At 40.2% G+C, this 16,659-nt stretch overlaps 1 protein-coding gene across 5 annotated transcripts in view; it reads right to left on the bottom strand.

Annotated features, from left to right (window-relative positions):
- Positions 1-16,659, bottom strand: part of disc1 (DISC1 scaffold protein) — a 34,042-nt gene that overhangs the window by 10,768 nt on the left and 6,615 nt on the right. For 3 of the 5 annotated variants that reach the window (XM_049735667.2, XM_049735666.2, XM_049735664.2), the window contains 7 exons: positions 15,395-15,566; positions 14,592-14,676; positions 14,289-14,521; positions 12,539-12,593; positions 10,598-10,700; positions 9,739-9,927; positions 2,048-2,108 (listed from right to left, as the gene is read on the bottom strand). In XM_049735667.2, coding sequence (XP_049591624.1) covers positions 2,048-2,108; positions 9,739-9,927; positions 10,598-10,700; positions 12,539-12,593; positions 14,289-14,521; positions 14,592-14,676; positions 15,395-15,566 — 898 coding nt within the window. The remainder of the gene's footprint in view (positions 1-2,047; positions 2,109-9,738; positions 9,928-10,597; positions 10,701-12,538; positions 12,594-14,288; positions 14,522-14,591; positions 14,677-15,394; positions 15,567-16,659) is intronic. The other 2 variants (XM_049735668.2, XM_049735669.2) reach the window with 1 other exon arrangement.

Genomic DNA, 16,659 nt, shown 5'->3' with positions numbered 1-16,659 from the left:
CAAGGTTTTTGGGTTAATATATATTGAGTCAACCTTGGGGCAATAACCACTTTTTCAAACACGTGCCTTCAATTTGGAAATGCTCATTTGCAATACCCACAGGCTTGGCTATAAACCAACCCATTAGAAGCTAACGGAACCAACCACATCATTATAAGATGAAAGAAATTAGGATATCATTTTACAAAAGTGGTGGCAGCACTGGCAGAGTTTATACAGAGCAGTGATAAAATATGAAAAAAATGTTCCTCAATTGGGGTTTCTTTTACAAAATACAAAAAGTGAATTGAAAAATGTGTTAATAGTAAGGAATGAGAGACCTAATTGTGTCAACATCTCACATAGCACACTAAGCAGAGGTGCTGTTAACATGGTAAGAACCAAGGCAGTGACTATAGGAGGGAGTGTGATGGATGATGCATGGCGCGGTGAATGCTTTGTGAGGTGGGTGGTATGATTTCTGCGAGGTTTGTAAAGCAGCCATCCGAGCAACCATGGTTGCTCTGTTTGACACAATTCACATGTGACAGACGCTGCTTGGATGCTCCCAGAGCACCTTGAGCTCAAAGAGCATGTTTTTTTTTTGCGTTACAATTTTAGGAGAGAAATGATAAATGGCACTCCAATTTTACTTGAATGAAAGCAAAGTATTTTGTTTAGGCAGAAAAATATAGACTCGCATTAAATGACTGCTCGTCTCAACACGGTGTTCTTGTCCAAATGACACGTTTACAGCATCAATGCAGCTTTGACAGGTTCTAGTCTTTAGCAAGGAAGAGATAATTGCTTCTTTTTTTTTTTCAAAAGCATCCGTCACCACGGAGACCAGACGTCTCACCAGCGCATGTACATTTCTCCCTCCCCCAACCTTCCTCTCTATCCTCACCTCCTGTCACCGCAGCACTCCATCACCACTGATATACATTGAAGCTGAATGATAACATTTACAGTGGCTGATGGATGCTTGTGCACGTTCATGCAGGTTATTGTAAAGCACATTTCAGCGAAATATGTCTTATTGTGCCACACGGAAGCAGCACAACAAATCCACCAGGTGTTATCTGGAGCTGCATTGTTACATTTTTGGCTTTGTCTGCCTCAAAATGCACTGATTCAAATAGAATATAAACAGTAGGGAATAAAAATTACATTTCATCCAACCAGCCATCATCAACATCCATTTTCTATAGTGGGTGAAAGCAAACTGAACTGGTCATTAGTCAATCACAGAGGAAGCTAACATACAACAGGGAACAATGATGTAGTTTACAATTATTTTTTTACAATTATCACACTTGACAATGACATGTTTGAGATTACAAGCACTGGAAAGGAAAGATTTTCCAAAATACACCTATGGCCTATGATCTCTAATATCATTATCTGCATCTCTGAAGTCGACACAGTGAATTATTAATCAAGTGGAGTGAATTTGGGAACTCATGCATTTGTATCTGGTGAGCTCTGGCTGATCGAAGCAACATGTCCGACTCCTGTTTCCTCCCAGATTGCAAAATTATGCAGCTAAGGTTAACAGAATGTCCTTAAGTGTGAATGTGAATGATTATCTGTGAGTGACTAGCAATCAGTCCAGAATGCACCCTGCCTCTCATCCAAAACTCTGTTGAGCACCAGCTCACTCATTACCCGAATGGAAAAAGCACTTCCAAAAATTGAATATTGATTTTTTTCTTTTTTTTTTTTTTTTGCACAAAATATATTACAGAAAGGAGAGAAAAGTTGCAAGTACTGCTGTAAGTACATAAAGGTAAAGGAAATCTGTAGAAGGGGGAGTAGAAGCTGTCAAATAAGTCATTTGGAAGACACAGAGAAAAGCGAGAAAGGCTCTGGGGGCAAAAAAAAAAAAAAACATGATGAAAGGTGTGAAAGGAGCATGAGGTGTTGGATGAGTCAAGTGAGGACAATGGCGGTGAGTCCTAAGGGCTTGTTGTTCTGTTTATGCCTTTATTTTTTCCAATTGGTGTATAAAAGGGGCTATTGTGTACTGTATTTGCTAACATAATAAAAACATTGACAAACAACTTACCTGTGCAACCTGTCTTCTAATAGCTCAATGTACTTGACGGCATTGTCTTTCAGCTGGCTTTCTACGTGGAGAGAACACAGGAAGAAAATTAGCACATTAAAGTCAATTGATGTAATTTGCTGCAAAACAATAACAGTGTATCTTGATAACAAAACTTTTGTCCTGAAGTCCATTCTGGATCACCACAGTTGGAGAGGCTATTGTTTGAGAGTGAAAAACAAGATTTGCTGTCTCTCTTTGTCTCAAGATGAACACATACAGTACTTGAGAAAATAAGGACACAAACTTGAGCTGACTACAGAGAACAATAAACTTTTCTCAGTCTACATGTCCTCATATCACACCAGTCTTTTTGCAGAGCTTTAAACTGGACGGCGTGTTGCTTTCTGTAGCCCCCTGCCGGCTTTGAGCTGTGCCTGAGGACGCAGACACGGGTTGGCTGAGCGTTAGTTAAGGAGTTAGGATAAAGGCGGAGGCAAACTGAGCGTTGTTAATGAGCTCATGTATGAAACATGAAAATGTGCCCCCCTGCGGCAGCGCATCTTGAAACACAATGGGAGGCATTTATATATCAAATTGTTCCCTCCTTCAAGTTTATGTATGTATATGTTTTGGGAGAGTAGGAGGATCCCACACAATCAGGAGAAAATGCAAACTCCACCCAGGAGGGCCTGAGCAGAATTCAAATCCAGGACCTCTTGAGTTCAACAGTGAAGCACATGTGCTACCCACTAACACACTGTGCTGCCCCAATTTAAGCACGTGGTGGAAATTCCCCATGTACTAATTCTACTATCAGAGTGAGCTGAAGGTCATGTAGCAGTACTTCTATTTAGATCTCACACCGAAAGGCGACAAGAAACCTAATTGGTGTTCCGAAGGATACTGTAGTTTGACATGCAATTTGTATTATTGTCTCCAAGGTGGTTATTAGACTGTGTCAGCTCCGGGATGAGACAGGCGACAGGGCAGACACAGCAAGGAGAAAGGCTGAGTAACACACACATACAAACACAGTTACACACACTTCTGTACACACTTCTGTGCAAACACAAAGTACATAGTCCGGCTATTCCCAAACGCTGCATATGCATGGAGAGGGAAAGATCTCGCGTGAGACAAACCTCATCTCATATGGTGTATGTGGACAAGGCAGCTCACGTCCGACCTCTTTAATTGCTGCGTGATATCATATCCTGCCTGAATGTCTCCCACGTCAACTTTCATCCATGCATTCATTCATTTATTAAGTAGCATGCAAATAGATAGCCACTGAATTATACATGGAGCAGGCTTTAAGCCAGACTTTGGATCGATGATGGAATGTACAAATGAGAGATGACAAAGTAGGCGATGGCTTAAACAAGAGCAAGAGCCAGATTTAGATGTAATATATTGCAAGGAAAAGAACAAGACACAAGAAATGAAGATAGGTGATGCAAACATAAGTGTTTTGACTTCATATGTCCTCATTCGCGAATCCTGTTATATGCTGAGAGGAGTCAGCGCGCCATCTTGTCGCCATGCCAACCGCCGGCAAAACTAATGAACCTTTGTGGGCATTACAGATGAAAGAAAACTAATAGAATAGGGGAAGCAGGCATCAAGCGGCAAAACCTACCCCTGTGCGAAATGAACCCAAGCAATGGGTGATATTACCACTTCCTGTAAGTCTGCAGGAGGCCATGTCATTTGGCAGACCATGCGAATTAAATCAGTACTAAAAAGCCATCGAAGATGAGAGGAGCTACTGTTGTAGTCCGTGATATATGAGGCCAAGCTCAGCCTCCCATTGTGACAGTGATCTCAGCGGGTGCTCAAAACACTCATTCCAGATCCCCGAGACTGGCTCCAAAAAGCCATCCAATCAAAATAAATACACAACTAGTCATGACGCATTCCTTAATGTTCCAAATGATACTTTTGCTTTGATAGGGTTCAATATAATTTCTTTTTCTTGGCGTGGCTCACTAAGAAATAATTACACAACATTTAAAGTTGATGAAGAAGGAGATTATAATGCGTCGTATTTATAGAGACAAAGCAAATAGAGCAGATTTATCACACGACGACACACAAAGTTAACAATGGGATTATATGAGCATTGGAAGAGCGATGTAATTGAAAATGAATAATACAGTAATTTCCTGACTGCCTCGTAACAATACCTAACATCTGTGGGGGCTTCCGTGTTGTCTAACAAATTAGAGTGCTAATGCAGCGCCAATGATATGCATGTTATAAAAGCCTGTGCATAATAAGACAGAAGAGCAATTGTGTGTCTTTGTAACCGAGCTGAAGGCATTGGCTGTGATAAATGTGTTCAAGCTCAGCTCCAGTTGCTTGAGAGCACAGCGCTGCAGGTAATATGAACACGCTCTGCATTATGCACACACTCACAATGCACAGTGTGGATTTATCTGAATGAAGCAGTAGCACTGGCAGTGAAGGTTGCTATAGCGCACACTCAATAACCCATGATATTGTCCAGCTTTGGGAGCGCAAAGCATAGCAATACCCAGACAACAGCTGGCACGGAGAACACATTGTGGAACGATGCATGAATGTGCACAAAGAACTCAAAAGGAGTCAGTTGGCATGTCGGTGTATGGACACGTGCAGGATTGGAGGCAGTTTGTATTATAAATGCTGCATGGCACATTTTGCAACTGCTCCATCAAGGACGATTTTTATTGAGCAAAAAGTCTCAGCTGAAGAGTCTGGCTGTCATTCTTGACAGCGCCAACATTTCAAATTCACATAAATAACATCATACAGTCCACATGCTTCCTTCCTCGCAATATAAATTGACTTCACCCATACTTCCCCATGATTCACAAGAATCACAACCCACTTTCCGGATCGATTGCTGCAATTTTATTTTTGTTGGTTTCTACAAACTGTGAACTGGTCCAGAATTCAGCTGCTCAAGTCAGTACAAGAACCATATGACTTCAGCAGCTATCGGTTCAATTTGGAATACACTTCAACATGGCCACTTTCAGAGCCATCCATAACGTCTTCACACAATACCTGTTGTATACCACACCACCATGTCTCACACACTTTGGTCTCACACACACAAGCAAATCTCCACCTCATTGTCGAAGCTTGCCCACTTCATCACAACCCTCTTCGGGAACTCATTTGACCGTTGCAACACAGACTCCAATTTTCCTTTTCAATTACTCCTTTAAGTGTTTTTCTTTTTTTTTTTTTGAACAAGAACATTGATGTTCTTGTGTTTTCAATTTGTTTGTACCCTAACATTACAGTTTGATAGTGTGGGTGTCCTTATTTGATCTGAAAGGGGTCTTTAAATAAAAGGAACTGTTTATTTTTCGAATCCCGGCTGTCTGGCAGATAATTAAATGATTGATTTTAATGGGTGTTGACAGTGATGCACTCCTAATACCGAGAATGAAAAGATTGTTATGTCTGTGAGCAAAGTTGGCTGCTTTTTTTTTCTGTGTTGTTGCTTCCTGTGCATTACAATAGCAGCACTTTTAAGGTTTATAATTACCATAACATCTATGTTAATTTTTCATTAGCCCATTTCTTAATTAAATTTTTTCATCGAAAAGGTGCATACATTTTTTTGTCATTTCTTAACGAATACTGCATTGATGAATATCAATGATGAAATCTAAGCATAAGCAAGAAATAAGTATCAGGAGTACAAAATGGTGCTGATTAAAATTAGAATTGTTCAGCGCTGATGAAGGACTACTCAGTGCTATTGTTGTTGAAGAGAAGTAACTGATCTCGCTAGACCTTAGTGTGAGTTGATGTTACAGTTCATTTTAACAGACAGAATAGAGAACACGTTGCACCAAAATGACTAATGCCCTGAGTTCATGAGTAGAGGGGAAAAAAAATCCCCTTAGCCTGAGGGTATGGGTGTGTTCACACCTCTGTTGATGAACTGACAAAAGAACAATGGACCAAAGACAACGTGAACCCATGCAATAAAATTCTATATAACTCAAGCTTGCTCTAAAAATGTTTGAAACTCATGCTCACAGTGCTTTGCAACAACAGTCACAAAGGGAAAATTCAATATACACGCCAGAAGGACATCATTCTACCATGAGCTGTCCATGAGTATAATTAACTTGCTCACTATGCAGCGTCATTTAAAGAGAAGACATTGATTGACACTGTGGATTTATTTCAACAGTGATTCCCATGGGTACTTTCAAGCTAACATGTTATTATGCACAATGAAAAGTCCCATCCCAATCACAGGAAAAAGGAATAATGCCAAAAAGAACTTCAGAAACAAAAAGCAGGAAACACTCTCCCGGGTCCACTTAACCACTTTAGCACTCTCAATCATACCGAGCCTTTTTGGGAGAAGTGCTGTCATACCTTCCACCAAGTTCTCAATAGAAGCACCCTAAAAGTGGCAGGGTAATGAATAAATCATATACGTATGCCCTGGGCATTACTATCAGCACTCCATTAAGAGGAAAATTGCATTTGTGTAATAACTCTGAGAGGCAGTATTTGGATGTGCACTTCCATTGCTGGATACAAAATAAAATGACTGGCCAGAGTCCAAAAATAAAATCTACATCAAAGTAGAATGAAGGTGACTTGGATTGATGTGTTAAGAATGAATAGCTGGTTAAGACTGAGCAGACGAAAGAGAATTTATTATGTGTGACAATATTAAACAATGGGAGCATATTGCTTATGTCTACATCAAAATAAACTCAAATTGACGTCAGTCTTACGGCGAAGAACACCTCATGAATACTGAAATTTGTATTAAGTAAGCATTGCCAGAGATAAGCAGAAGTCACAGTCAGCGCTTTCACATCTCATTGTCTACACTCCTGGGGGTCATTTACCCTTCTTGTCCGGTCTTTCAATTATTTATTTGCAAATTTAGCATCACTCGAAATCCCTCTTGGGGGACAAAATTACACTCTCTGATGGGAGTGAAACCTCTGGATATAATGGATTTCATATTCATCAACACTCAAAGCCAATGGCAATTAAGGACATGATGGCTCCAAAATCCAAAAGCCCCACCCTGAGTCTCAGCCACTCAAAATATAAAATCGATCCATAAGTACTTTTATCCTGACCATGTTGTGTTTTAAGGCACTATGGTGCTTTTCAAAGTACATCCATTTTTATTCTGATGAGATGTTTCTAGTGTTGTAGGACTGCGATACAAACAGTAGATGGACTTGAGGCGGACAAAAGCCACAAAGCTCGTTCATTGACTTAGCAATTCATTTTTTTTCCTTCACTTGATGGGTGCTTTTGATTGACTTTAAAATGTAATAAAAATGATAATAATACCGTTAATCCATCACCCATGTCTGCCTGTGCACCAATCAAATTTTCCAAATATAGTAATGCCCTGACATGCCCAACCCTCCATCCTTATGCTCCAACCAGGGGTGTCAAACTCATTTTTTTCGAAGGCCCCATTGTAGTCCTAGCTTCTTTCGGAGGGCCATTATGACTGTCAACCCAAATAAATGTATGAGCAACTCATATTATATGCAGTAAAAGCTACAAAACAAACTGACAAATAACTCATTTTCACATCAAATATTTAAAAAAAAAAAGATATTAAAAGTGAAGACAATTTGGAATTCTACTAGTAATGACACGAATCTGATGCACAATTTGTCTTCGCGGGCCACATAAAATGATGTGGCGGGCTATAGCTGGCCCCCGGGCCTTGAGTTTGACACCTGTGCCCTAAACACAGGATTGATACCTGAAGGTGAAGAAATCATTTCTGTCTTTCCTCAAAACATTTGTCACGACACCCATTTTTGGGATGTTTCTAGTTCTTTAGGAGTGTACTCATCGAAGTAAATATCTCAAGGGCCACCTTGACTTTCAAGTCAAAAAATCATTTCCAACCCTTTCCAGCCAAGGACGAAATATGCTGTTTGTATACTATCAGGTTCCAGCACCCGTGTGCCAGATCCGTATTACTAAGTTGGCTGACAGTTTAATGAGCCCCTCGCTTGGTGTCAGCAACACATTGAGAAATTGCTGCTGCTGCTGCTGCTGCCATATTGTGTGTGCCCACTTGAGCATTTGAGCAAGGCGAAAAACCAATCATTAGCTCGCCATCTCGTCCCACATAGTGACGTGTTATCCACCTGATTCCCATTCCTTTGTCTAGCCTGAGCATCCTACTTGTCTTCTTTGTGTGGCCCTCAGCGCTTCCATGTGCATACTGAGTCACAACATGTATTTAAGATACAGCGGTACGATGTCTAGATTGTTAGGGATGTCAAATATTTGTCTCCTAATCAATGTGGGCGCGATTGTCTTCGAGAAGGTAAAATTCGTACATCTTAATTCCCACCAGTTGTCACTACTGTAATGACTAAATATAATTAAAATGAATGGATATGTTAAGAAGGACCAAACAAAAAGAGGCTCCGAAACAATGAAAGTGTGCCCCCTAGTGACAAAAGATGGAGAAAATGGCTCAACACTAATGGGTGGGCTGTAGTCACTAATGATCACAAGGGAAGGCATTAGAAGGCTGATTGAACACGTTGGGGGTTACTGCAATAGCGTACTTGCACTGTTGTCTCGTCACTTTACCCATCCCCCTTCCTCATGTGCCCACCTCAGTGCCTCACACAGTGAAATGACCTTTACCGAGATCTGCCTGTGAGTGATGGATTGGAGGAACACTGCAGGCGGTGCTATCAAAATGCATTTCCAAGAGGCCAAAGCCTTTAGTTAGCATTCCAAAAAGGCAAAGGTTTGTTTTAAGCAGCATTCAGATCTCCTGTAGCGCTAATACGTCACAGCGGCAGCGTGTGACTCGAAGGTAATTGGCGAGTTCACACACTCTAAAAGTGTATTCCCTCGTTGACACTCCACCTCTTCTTAACAGCTGCCACTTCTGATGCAAACTCATTTGATGTTGAGTCCCCAAAGACAGATGGCAGTTTTTCTGTTCCTTTGCGAGAAAAGTCACCATTCATTGATGTCCTAGAGTCCCAGCGTGAAGCAACATAAGAGAGGACCTCTCTTAAAAGAATGATTCACTTATTCATATTTAAAGAGGTGCTAAAGGGAGGTGGCTATCAAAGATGAAACCAACGTTCAGTGTTCATTTTAACAAACATTTCATTAGTATTACCAGCTATGAGTGGTCAAATTTCATTGGCTTAAAAAATGTTGATTGAGCCAATAAATAATTTGTCATCAAATTGGGACAAACCTGGGATACCCTGCTAATGATAATATTATTGATGACATCATGGCAATCTGAAAGGGTGTTTGGTAATTGCTCGAAGGCAATGACGTCAACATGACATCATTGACCAGAATTGCTTTTCTGTGTTTACAATTTTGCATTTAGTCCTACTGGAGAAATCCCACTAGTTAGTGCGGTAAACACAAATTTAAGACAGGTATGAATGAGAGTGTTTGAAGACCTGATTCTCAGCATTTACACAATTCCTTTGATTTTTATCTGGGTATGTTCTGAACCTTTCCCTTCACGGACTGGACTTACTACGCAAATCATCAGCTGGAGGTTATTAAAGTTTGCCATAGCCTTGTTGACTTTTCAATGTCTTCTAGAATAATGAAACCTGCTCGATTATTGTTTCCTCCAGTTATTTCCTCTTCCTGCGACAGCCTTCCTCCTTGGGGACAAAAGTCTATAATGTGAGTGCAGACAGACTCACCGTGCTGCACCTCCCGGTGCTCCAACTCCTGTCTGAGCTGCTGCCGCTGCTCCTTCATCCTGGCTAGCTCTTGGCTGCTACCTGAGCTTAGACTGTGCAGCCGCTTGGCCAGAGCCTCCAGTCGCTCTTGCTCCTGGTACACCGCCTTCATCTCAGCCTTCAGCTCCTTGGCACTGCTGAAGTCGTTCCCTGCAGCGGTGTGCCACAGAAACACATTATTGCCGACACCTCTCATTAACGAGTGACTTTTACATTAATGGTGTAATTAAATGAAGCTAATGGAGCTTGTATAAGTACAGTGAAACCTTTAAGGTTGAGCACATTCCAGGACACTGGTTATACTCTGATGGGTTTGGATTCCGAATATATTTTTCCCATGGGAAATAATGGAAATATAATGAATCGGTTCCAGGGTCAAAGTATTGCCATCGTAAAACCTTTATTAACCGTGCAGGAAAGTAACACATAAAAAGGACCATTTAAATTAACACGTAACATGCAATGAACGTACAGAAAGAGTTTAGAGCTGCTGAGGTGAGTGCAGCTAATTTTCCAGCATATATTTCGTTCTTTTATTATTATTGTTGACAAAATTGCCCATATGGTTGCTTGTCTATATGTGCCCTGATATTATCTGGCGAGCAAACAACAGTTGTCCATCTCTCGCCTAGTCAGCTGGGTTTAGCTAAACACATACAAGGCAAAGCGCACAAAATATGTCTTGCGTTACGCTATAATGAATGGTTATTTTGTGCAGTCTCAGAGACATATTTTTAAATTCTTGATTTTTGTAGGGCTCGGATATAGAGCTTCCACTGTAAATTATAAGATCGTGACAATGGAGGAAGGGCGGAGTCACCTGAGATGGCGGCCAGTTTGGCTTCCTGCAAAGCTAAGAGCTGAGTTTCAGTCTCACTGACTTTCCTCCTGAGGCTGCTGCCCAGCTTCTGACTCATGACCACCTCGAGAATGAAAAGAGCAGAGAGGGGAGGGGGTGTGAGGTTAGTCACAAAAAAAAAAAAAAAAAAAAAAAGCACATGAATCCCAGAGGATGCACGGTTCATTTCCAGTTCTGTCCCAATGTTCTTTTCCAACTCATTCATACAAGACAATTCGTTTGGATTCTTCTTTGGGTACATGACAGAGCCTGATGTTTTACATGGATCTAACCTTTAGGAAGACAAAGACTTCTCCGCCTTTCATGTGGATGTGTGCAAATGTGAAATCTCCATAAAAGATGCCGTAGTAATGTCAGAGAGGAGAGAGGCATTGAATGTCACGGTAGACGCGATACCTCAGCTCTTGCAAGCTGATGGTTACTGATAAAAACCTGTCTGGCCTCCATCAGCCCTTTAAACTTGTGTTTTTATACCGACAGCCAGATACAATCCCCACGACAAATCTCTCATCTTTTTTGGAGCTACATTCATGGCTCAAAGGGACATGGAGCAGGATTGCCCTTCATGTTTCTTTCTTGAACTTGACACAGTTTTGCGCTACACTTTGAAAATGTTGTCAAATGGATTGGTTTTTTTGAGGCAGAGCATCTCCAAAGGAGCTTTCTTCATACAGAAATATAGAAATCTGTCAGGCTTGTATAATTCTAACTAAAGTTGGAATTGCAAGCCGCTTCCGACATAAAAGGCAATTTATGTAACGAGTGATTTTAATTTCAAGACGAATTTGAAAGTGAATGACACTTTTAGTGAATTTTTTTAATGAATCGTTCATTAATTTCGGGTGTAGAAAAAAAAAAATTAAGTCAAGAAAGTACCACAGTGTCTTTGCTAGCAAACTTTTAAAAACAACTTCTGAGGAGCTTTTGGAGCACCACCAACCATTTATTACTGACAAGAAATCGTCTTTATTGCCCTCCCCAGCTTTTGTACTGCTCAAAAACTGCCTCTGGCCTTTTTCACATTCAAGAGATGAGTCAGTGGAAAATGCAAGCCTATGCAAAGCATGCAATGTGAAATTGCATCATACTGGCCTGATCGCCATTAAGAAGGACTCGACTTGGTATTCGTGACAGGATAAAGACACTTAACAGAAATTAAGAGGTTAACAATGGAAGTAAAAAACTTTTGTCAGTAACAAAAACAGTTATGCAAGACTTTTTCTCACTACTGCCATACTTTAGTGAAATCTCTGATCTGCGGTCACCCCTTCTCGTAAATAAATAAGCAGTAAAGGGAGAGGTGCTACTGCTGCTAAATGTCAGCTCACGATTTTGGAACAAAGTTAAATCAGCATGCTGAGATTATTTATACATGAATGCAATGCATTCGTCAACCCTTCAAAATTAGAACCTTCATTGGGGCGTGACTTATTACTACCATGACCATTTTGAACCTCACTAATAATAGATTTGTTAGTAATGGGGCAATTGCAATTTATCTTAGGTTTAATAAATTACATTGCAATGGAGTCTTATGCTTCACTTGCACAGGCACATACTCGGTAGACCAAGCAACGGACACAGATGAACTTTAGAGAGACTAAAAAGTTGGATCTTTTTCTTTTTTTTGGTCACAGAAAGTATGTCATCCAGATACAATGCATTTTTAATAGGACACAAAATAAACTATTTTCCGCTTATTCTGGCCCTTCCACAAGAATCGTGGAGAGTTCACTGCATTATCAAATAGGAATAACCACATGAATACAAACACTGACATTTAGTAGCATGCAAATGTATCAAGCTGCAACGGATGCACGGCACATCCTTTCAATTTCAACATGCCACTCATTGAAATTCACACACAATCACTCATTTCCCCCCACTAAAATAGTGCCTTACTTTGGCAGTAGCTTCCTTGATGGATAGATTCAATGCCTGCTCCTGTTCCTGAAGTCTACAAAAAGAAATAAAAAAACATCTTAGTGCAAAGTCAAACAATTTTTTTTCTCATCATTTTATGGAACATTCAATCTGAAGGTTGGATAAAATGTTAGATGGCTGCTGACGTTCAAAACTTTCTTGAGATAATAATAAAAAGTTTCATCAGTGATCTCTCTAGACACCAAAGAGGACTTTTAAAAAAACCTTTTGAGCATTTACTTATCAAGCATGCATAACACACTTTAGTGACTCATTCTTTCGAGTTCTAGGCTGACAAATATGTTTTACTGACTGACCTATTGGATAAATGTGTGAACTTATTTCAACAAATTATGTCATTAGAGTGTAAACATGCACACAGGACCCACTAGTGTTTTTTTTTTTGTTTTTTTTTGTTATGCAAAGTCAAATATGGTAAAACACAGCATCCGATCTGTAATAAAAGACAAAGTGGTCATATTGCTAAGAATTAATGAACCTTTTAACAAATTTGTTAAACAGTGGTAAAACGTGTCTCAACCATCAGTCTCATTTTTGCTGGAGCAAGATGAGATCTTTCACCAAACGAGAAAAATAAAACGTGATTGACATGACCTGTTCTTTTTTGCTATAAATGCAAAACCGCATCACAATCATCCTGCTGACCCAAATCACAGCACACCGAGGTTTGCGGCTGAACGCCCAATCTGAGGTCGAAATTTCAATCAGTTCTGAGAATAAATGCATTCTGGCTGAGGTGAGAATATGCCAGATATCAAATTATGGTGGGTCACGCCACCGGGAAGGTGATAAGTACAATTTACATGTCTTCCTAACAAGTGGCAAGACTGAGCAGCATCCCAGAGTGCTCTCCTGTGAGCTATTACCATTAGAAATGCAAAGTAATCATTTGCATCTGAGAAAAAAACATTAACATGCAGAGCACTTTTGTGCAAGTGTGAGAGAGGAGGAGTCCCCTGTGATGTAAAAACTATTGTCATTCTGTAACAAACACTTCATTTGGTACACAATGCCATCCAATGACATGCAAATGTATACCAAGCGTGTCAGTAAAGTTCCAGGATTGGTGTCACATAAGATGTATTTTTAAATCCAAACTTTTTTTCTTTGATGAAATCCCCCCTGGAGTCTAACACCTCTTCTCAGCTTTCTTTGTCGTGGTCTGCATGAATTGGCAGATGCAAAGGCATTTTGAGCAGGCGTCATGGTGTAATAGCTAAAGTTGTCCAAGTACAACTCTTGCCACTTCTCGCTTGTTGAACGAAGCAAGTCCCGTTTTGAAGATATGCCAATTCATCATATAGTTCACATTGAAGGAGAAAAGTCACGGTTTGCAGTCTGGCTTTAAAATGTATCTTTTGTGACCCCTGTCCTGGAACTTTTCTGACACACCTCATGTATTGTGCAGATGTACAAACACTAACACTTTCTGAACTAAACTGTAAGCTATTTCAACCTACATGTGGAGCACAACACATGAAAATATAGTGTGATGCAAGGGACATGTCTGGCCTGCTGTGCTGTCATCATGGCTGACAGTTCTCTAGCACCTTCATCAGGTAGCTGATAGTACTGCAGGAATTGTTGCAACTGTGAGTGGTGAAGGAAACAAACTGACATTTGACTGAATTTCTGTTATTTAGCATTGTTCAAACATTCACATGTGCATTTTTCCACATCCCTAACGTAGCCAAACATTTAATCTCACCTGAGCATGGAGGGAGGAGGAGAGACGGAGATCTGGATGCGGTTCTCAGACATCACAAGATCGTGAAGCGTTCGGCTCAAGTCTCTGAGCTGGGCCGAGGTGCAGCTCCTCAGCACAGAGCCCTCCAGCTCCTCAGCCTCCATTTGCTGCTCCTCTTGCTGGATCTGCTGATCCAGACATCGACTGCGATCCTTTAGCTCTGCCAATCTCTGCTGCAGTTCCTTGATTTCCTCCTGCATTGGATGTTTTGTTTTTTTACATTCGAACCATCTGACATGCAGATTGCGTAAAATCAGAAATTACCTCGACTAATTGTTTCTCTTGGGTGAGACGATCTCGACGGCGCACTGAGTCTGACGGCTCTCCTGCATCGTATTCTGCTCCCAACCTGGTCGACAACATAAACCAAGAGAGTGATTGGTGTCTGAATAGGCCCTCGTTTTTCCTCAATCTCCAAGTAACTTGGGGTCATCTAAAAGCAGGATGACCTCGATACACATCTAGCATTAGCGTGACATGTAGTTATTTCAAAACAGCCTCTCTTGAGTGATAAGAGAAACGCGTAACTATTGTGTTTGACCTTTAAGGTACTTTTCAGGATGTATGCAGCAGAGGCCCTGCTAGATTTCCTTCCTGTCACAAGAATTATGTTGCACAACTCTCTTTCACTGCCTGCTTTAAGAACATCCTTTTGAACGGGATGAATAAAAACAAGGTACATTTTGGACTATTGTTATTCGAAACCAGTGAGTGTGGTTTGCTGTCATAAACAACTGAACACATAACCCTGCAGGTGTGCATAAAAGATTATCCAGGTCACAAAAGCATCAATATGTTTATAAGCACACAGCCAAGCTTTTTTTTTTTTTCAATAAAATGGTATGCACATATGGGGCAAGTGTCAAGTCATTAATTTTTAATAAATATGGATAGTTTTTTTTCTATGCCCATGCATTTGCTTAGTCGGTTAAAGAACTTAAAATAAATTTAAAATTCCCATGGAAGGTTTCTGTAGATTGTCCTGAAACTTACTGAAAAATGTCTGCCACAATTACAATTACATGAAGCAGTGACAGATAAGTGTGATTCTGCACATAGCGACTTACCCTTGTGTGACTGACCTGTGCTGACCACTGTCTGTCCTGTAGAGGGCGCTCTGCACCACCTCTCTGAGCCTCTGGAGAAACAGAGCCACGCTCGGCTGTCTGGATGGTAAACCCAGCTTCAGAGCTTCTCGCTCCTTGCACAGTTCCTCCAACTTTTTTCCAAATCGCTCAGCTGAAAAGACACACATATGCACAATCTTGAGCTTGAACGATGCATTCCTGCACACTGTCGCATTGAGCAATCAAAACAATCCATCCAATTGCTATACCACTTACTCAATCAATCAATACAATAATCAATGACTGGTCCAACAACAAAAAACAGGACCTATTGAACTTTGGTGCAGGCAAACACAGGGTGTGCGCTACACTGAGATTATTATTATTATTATTATTATTATTATTATTATTATTATTATTGTATTTATTTTTTGATTGATTGATATATCAATAAAACAATTAACACTTTAAAGTGCCATATCCATGAAACAAACAATTAAAACAAAAAAAGAAGAAAAAACCTGAAAAAAATACACAACAAAGAATGCTCGAAAAGGAGTAGGAGGAAGCATATTATTATTATTATTATTATTATTATTATTATTATTATTATTATTATTATTATTATCTTAAAGCACTGCAAATAGCAACAATCTGGCCTCAAATTTGCGCACAGCACTGTATGTCCGGTGCAGTGTAACAACTTCAAACTGGTTTTAAAGGCATCCAAATAACTTTACTCTAATCCGAATTGTTAATAGGTAAAACCGGGTGCTTTGTGAGTCACAAAGGTATCTATCTGCAGGCTGCCAAGAGCAGATGTTGGTGAAGCTATTTCAGTCATGTGGGCCGAGAAATAGGTCACAAATTAGCCCGTTCCTCCATGCGTCTCTTAACTCTCCATGCTCCATAACTTGATTAAACAAGGCCTTCAGAGTATAATTGAATCATGTTAGATTTGTGGACACACTGGCCATGTCTAAATGACAAAAACTGACCTCGTGCACCACGAGGAGTCCTCTTAATACACACCACTGCCCTAATTCAGTTTATAAATGTCATCTCGGTCTATTTCTGTGAGTCAATAAAGTCTGTCATAGGTTCAATGTGTTTTAACTCTTTTTAGAACCAGAGACATTATGTTCTCACATTTTTTTTTTTTAATTATATCAAGAAATCCCCATCCTTTCTTCCTCATCTTTAATAAGCACATTTAAATATTTGGATACAGCATGAACAGGATCTTCAGTCTGGTTATTTTTTAT

This window comes from Syngnathus scovelli, chromosome 12 (genome assembly GCF_024217435.2).
Source record: "Syngnathus scovelli strain Florida chromosome 12, RoL_Ssco_1.2, whole genome shotgun sequence".
In the NCBI taxonomy this organism is placed as follows: Eukaryota; Metazoa; Chordata; class Actinopteri; order Syngnathiformes; family Syngnathidae; genus Syngnathus; species Syngnathus scovelli.
Note: the sequence above shows the minus strand (reverse complement) of the source record. Positions and strands in the feature narration are given on the sequence as shown.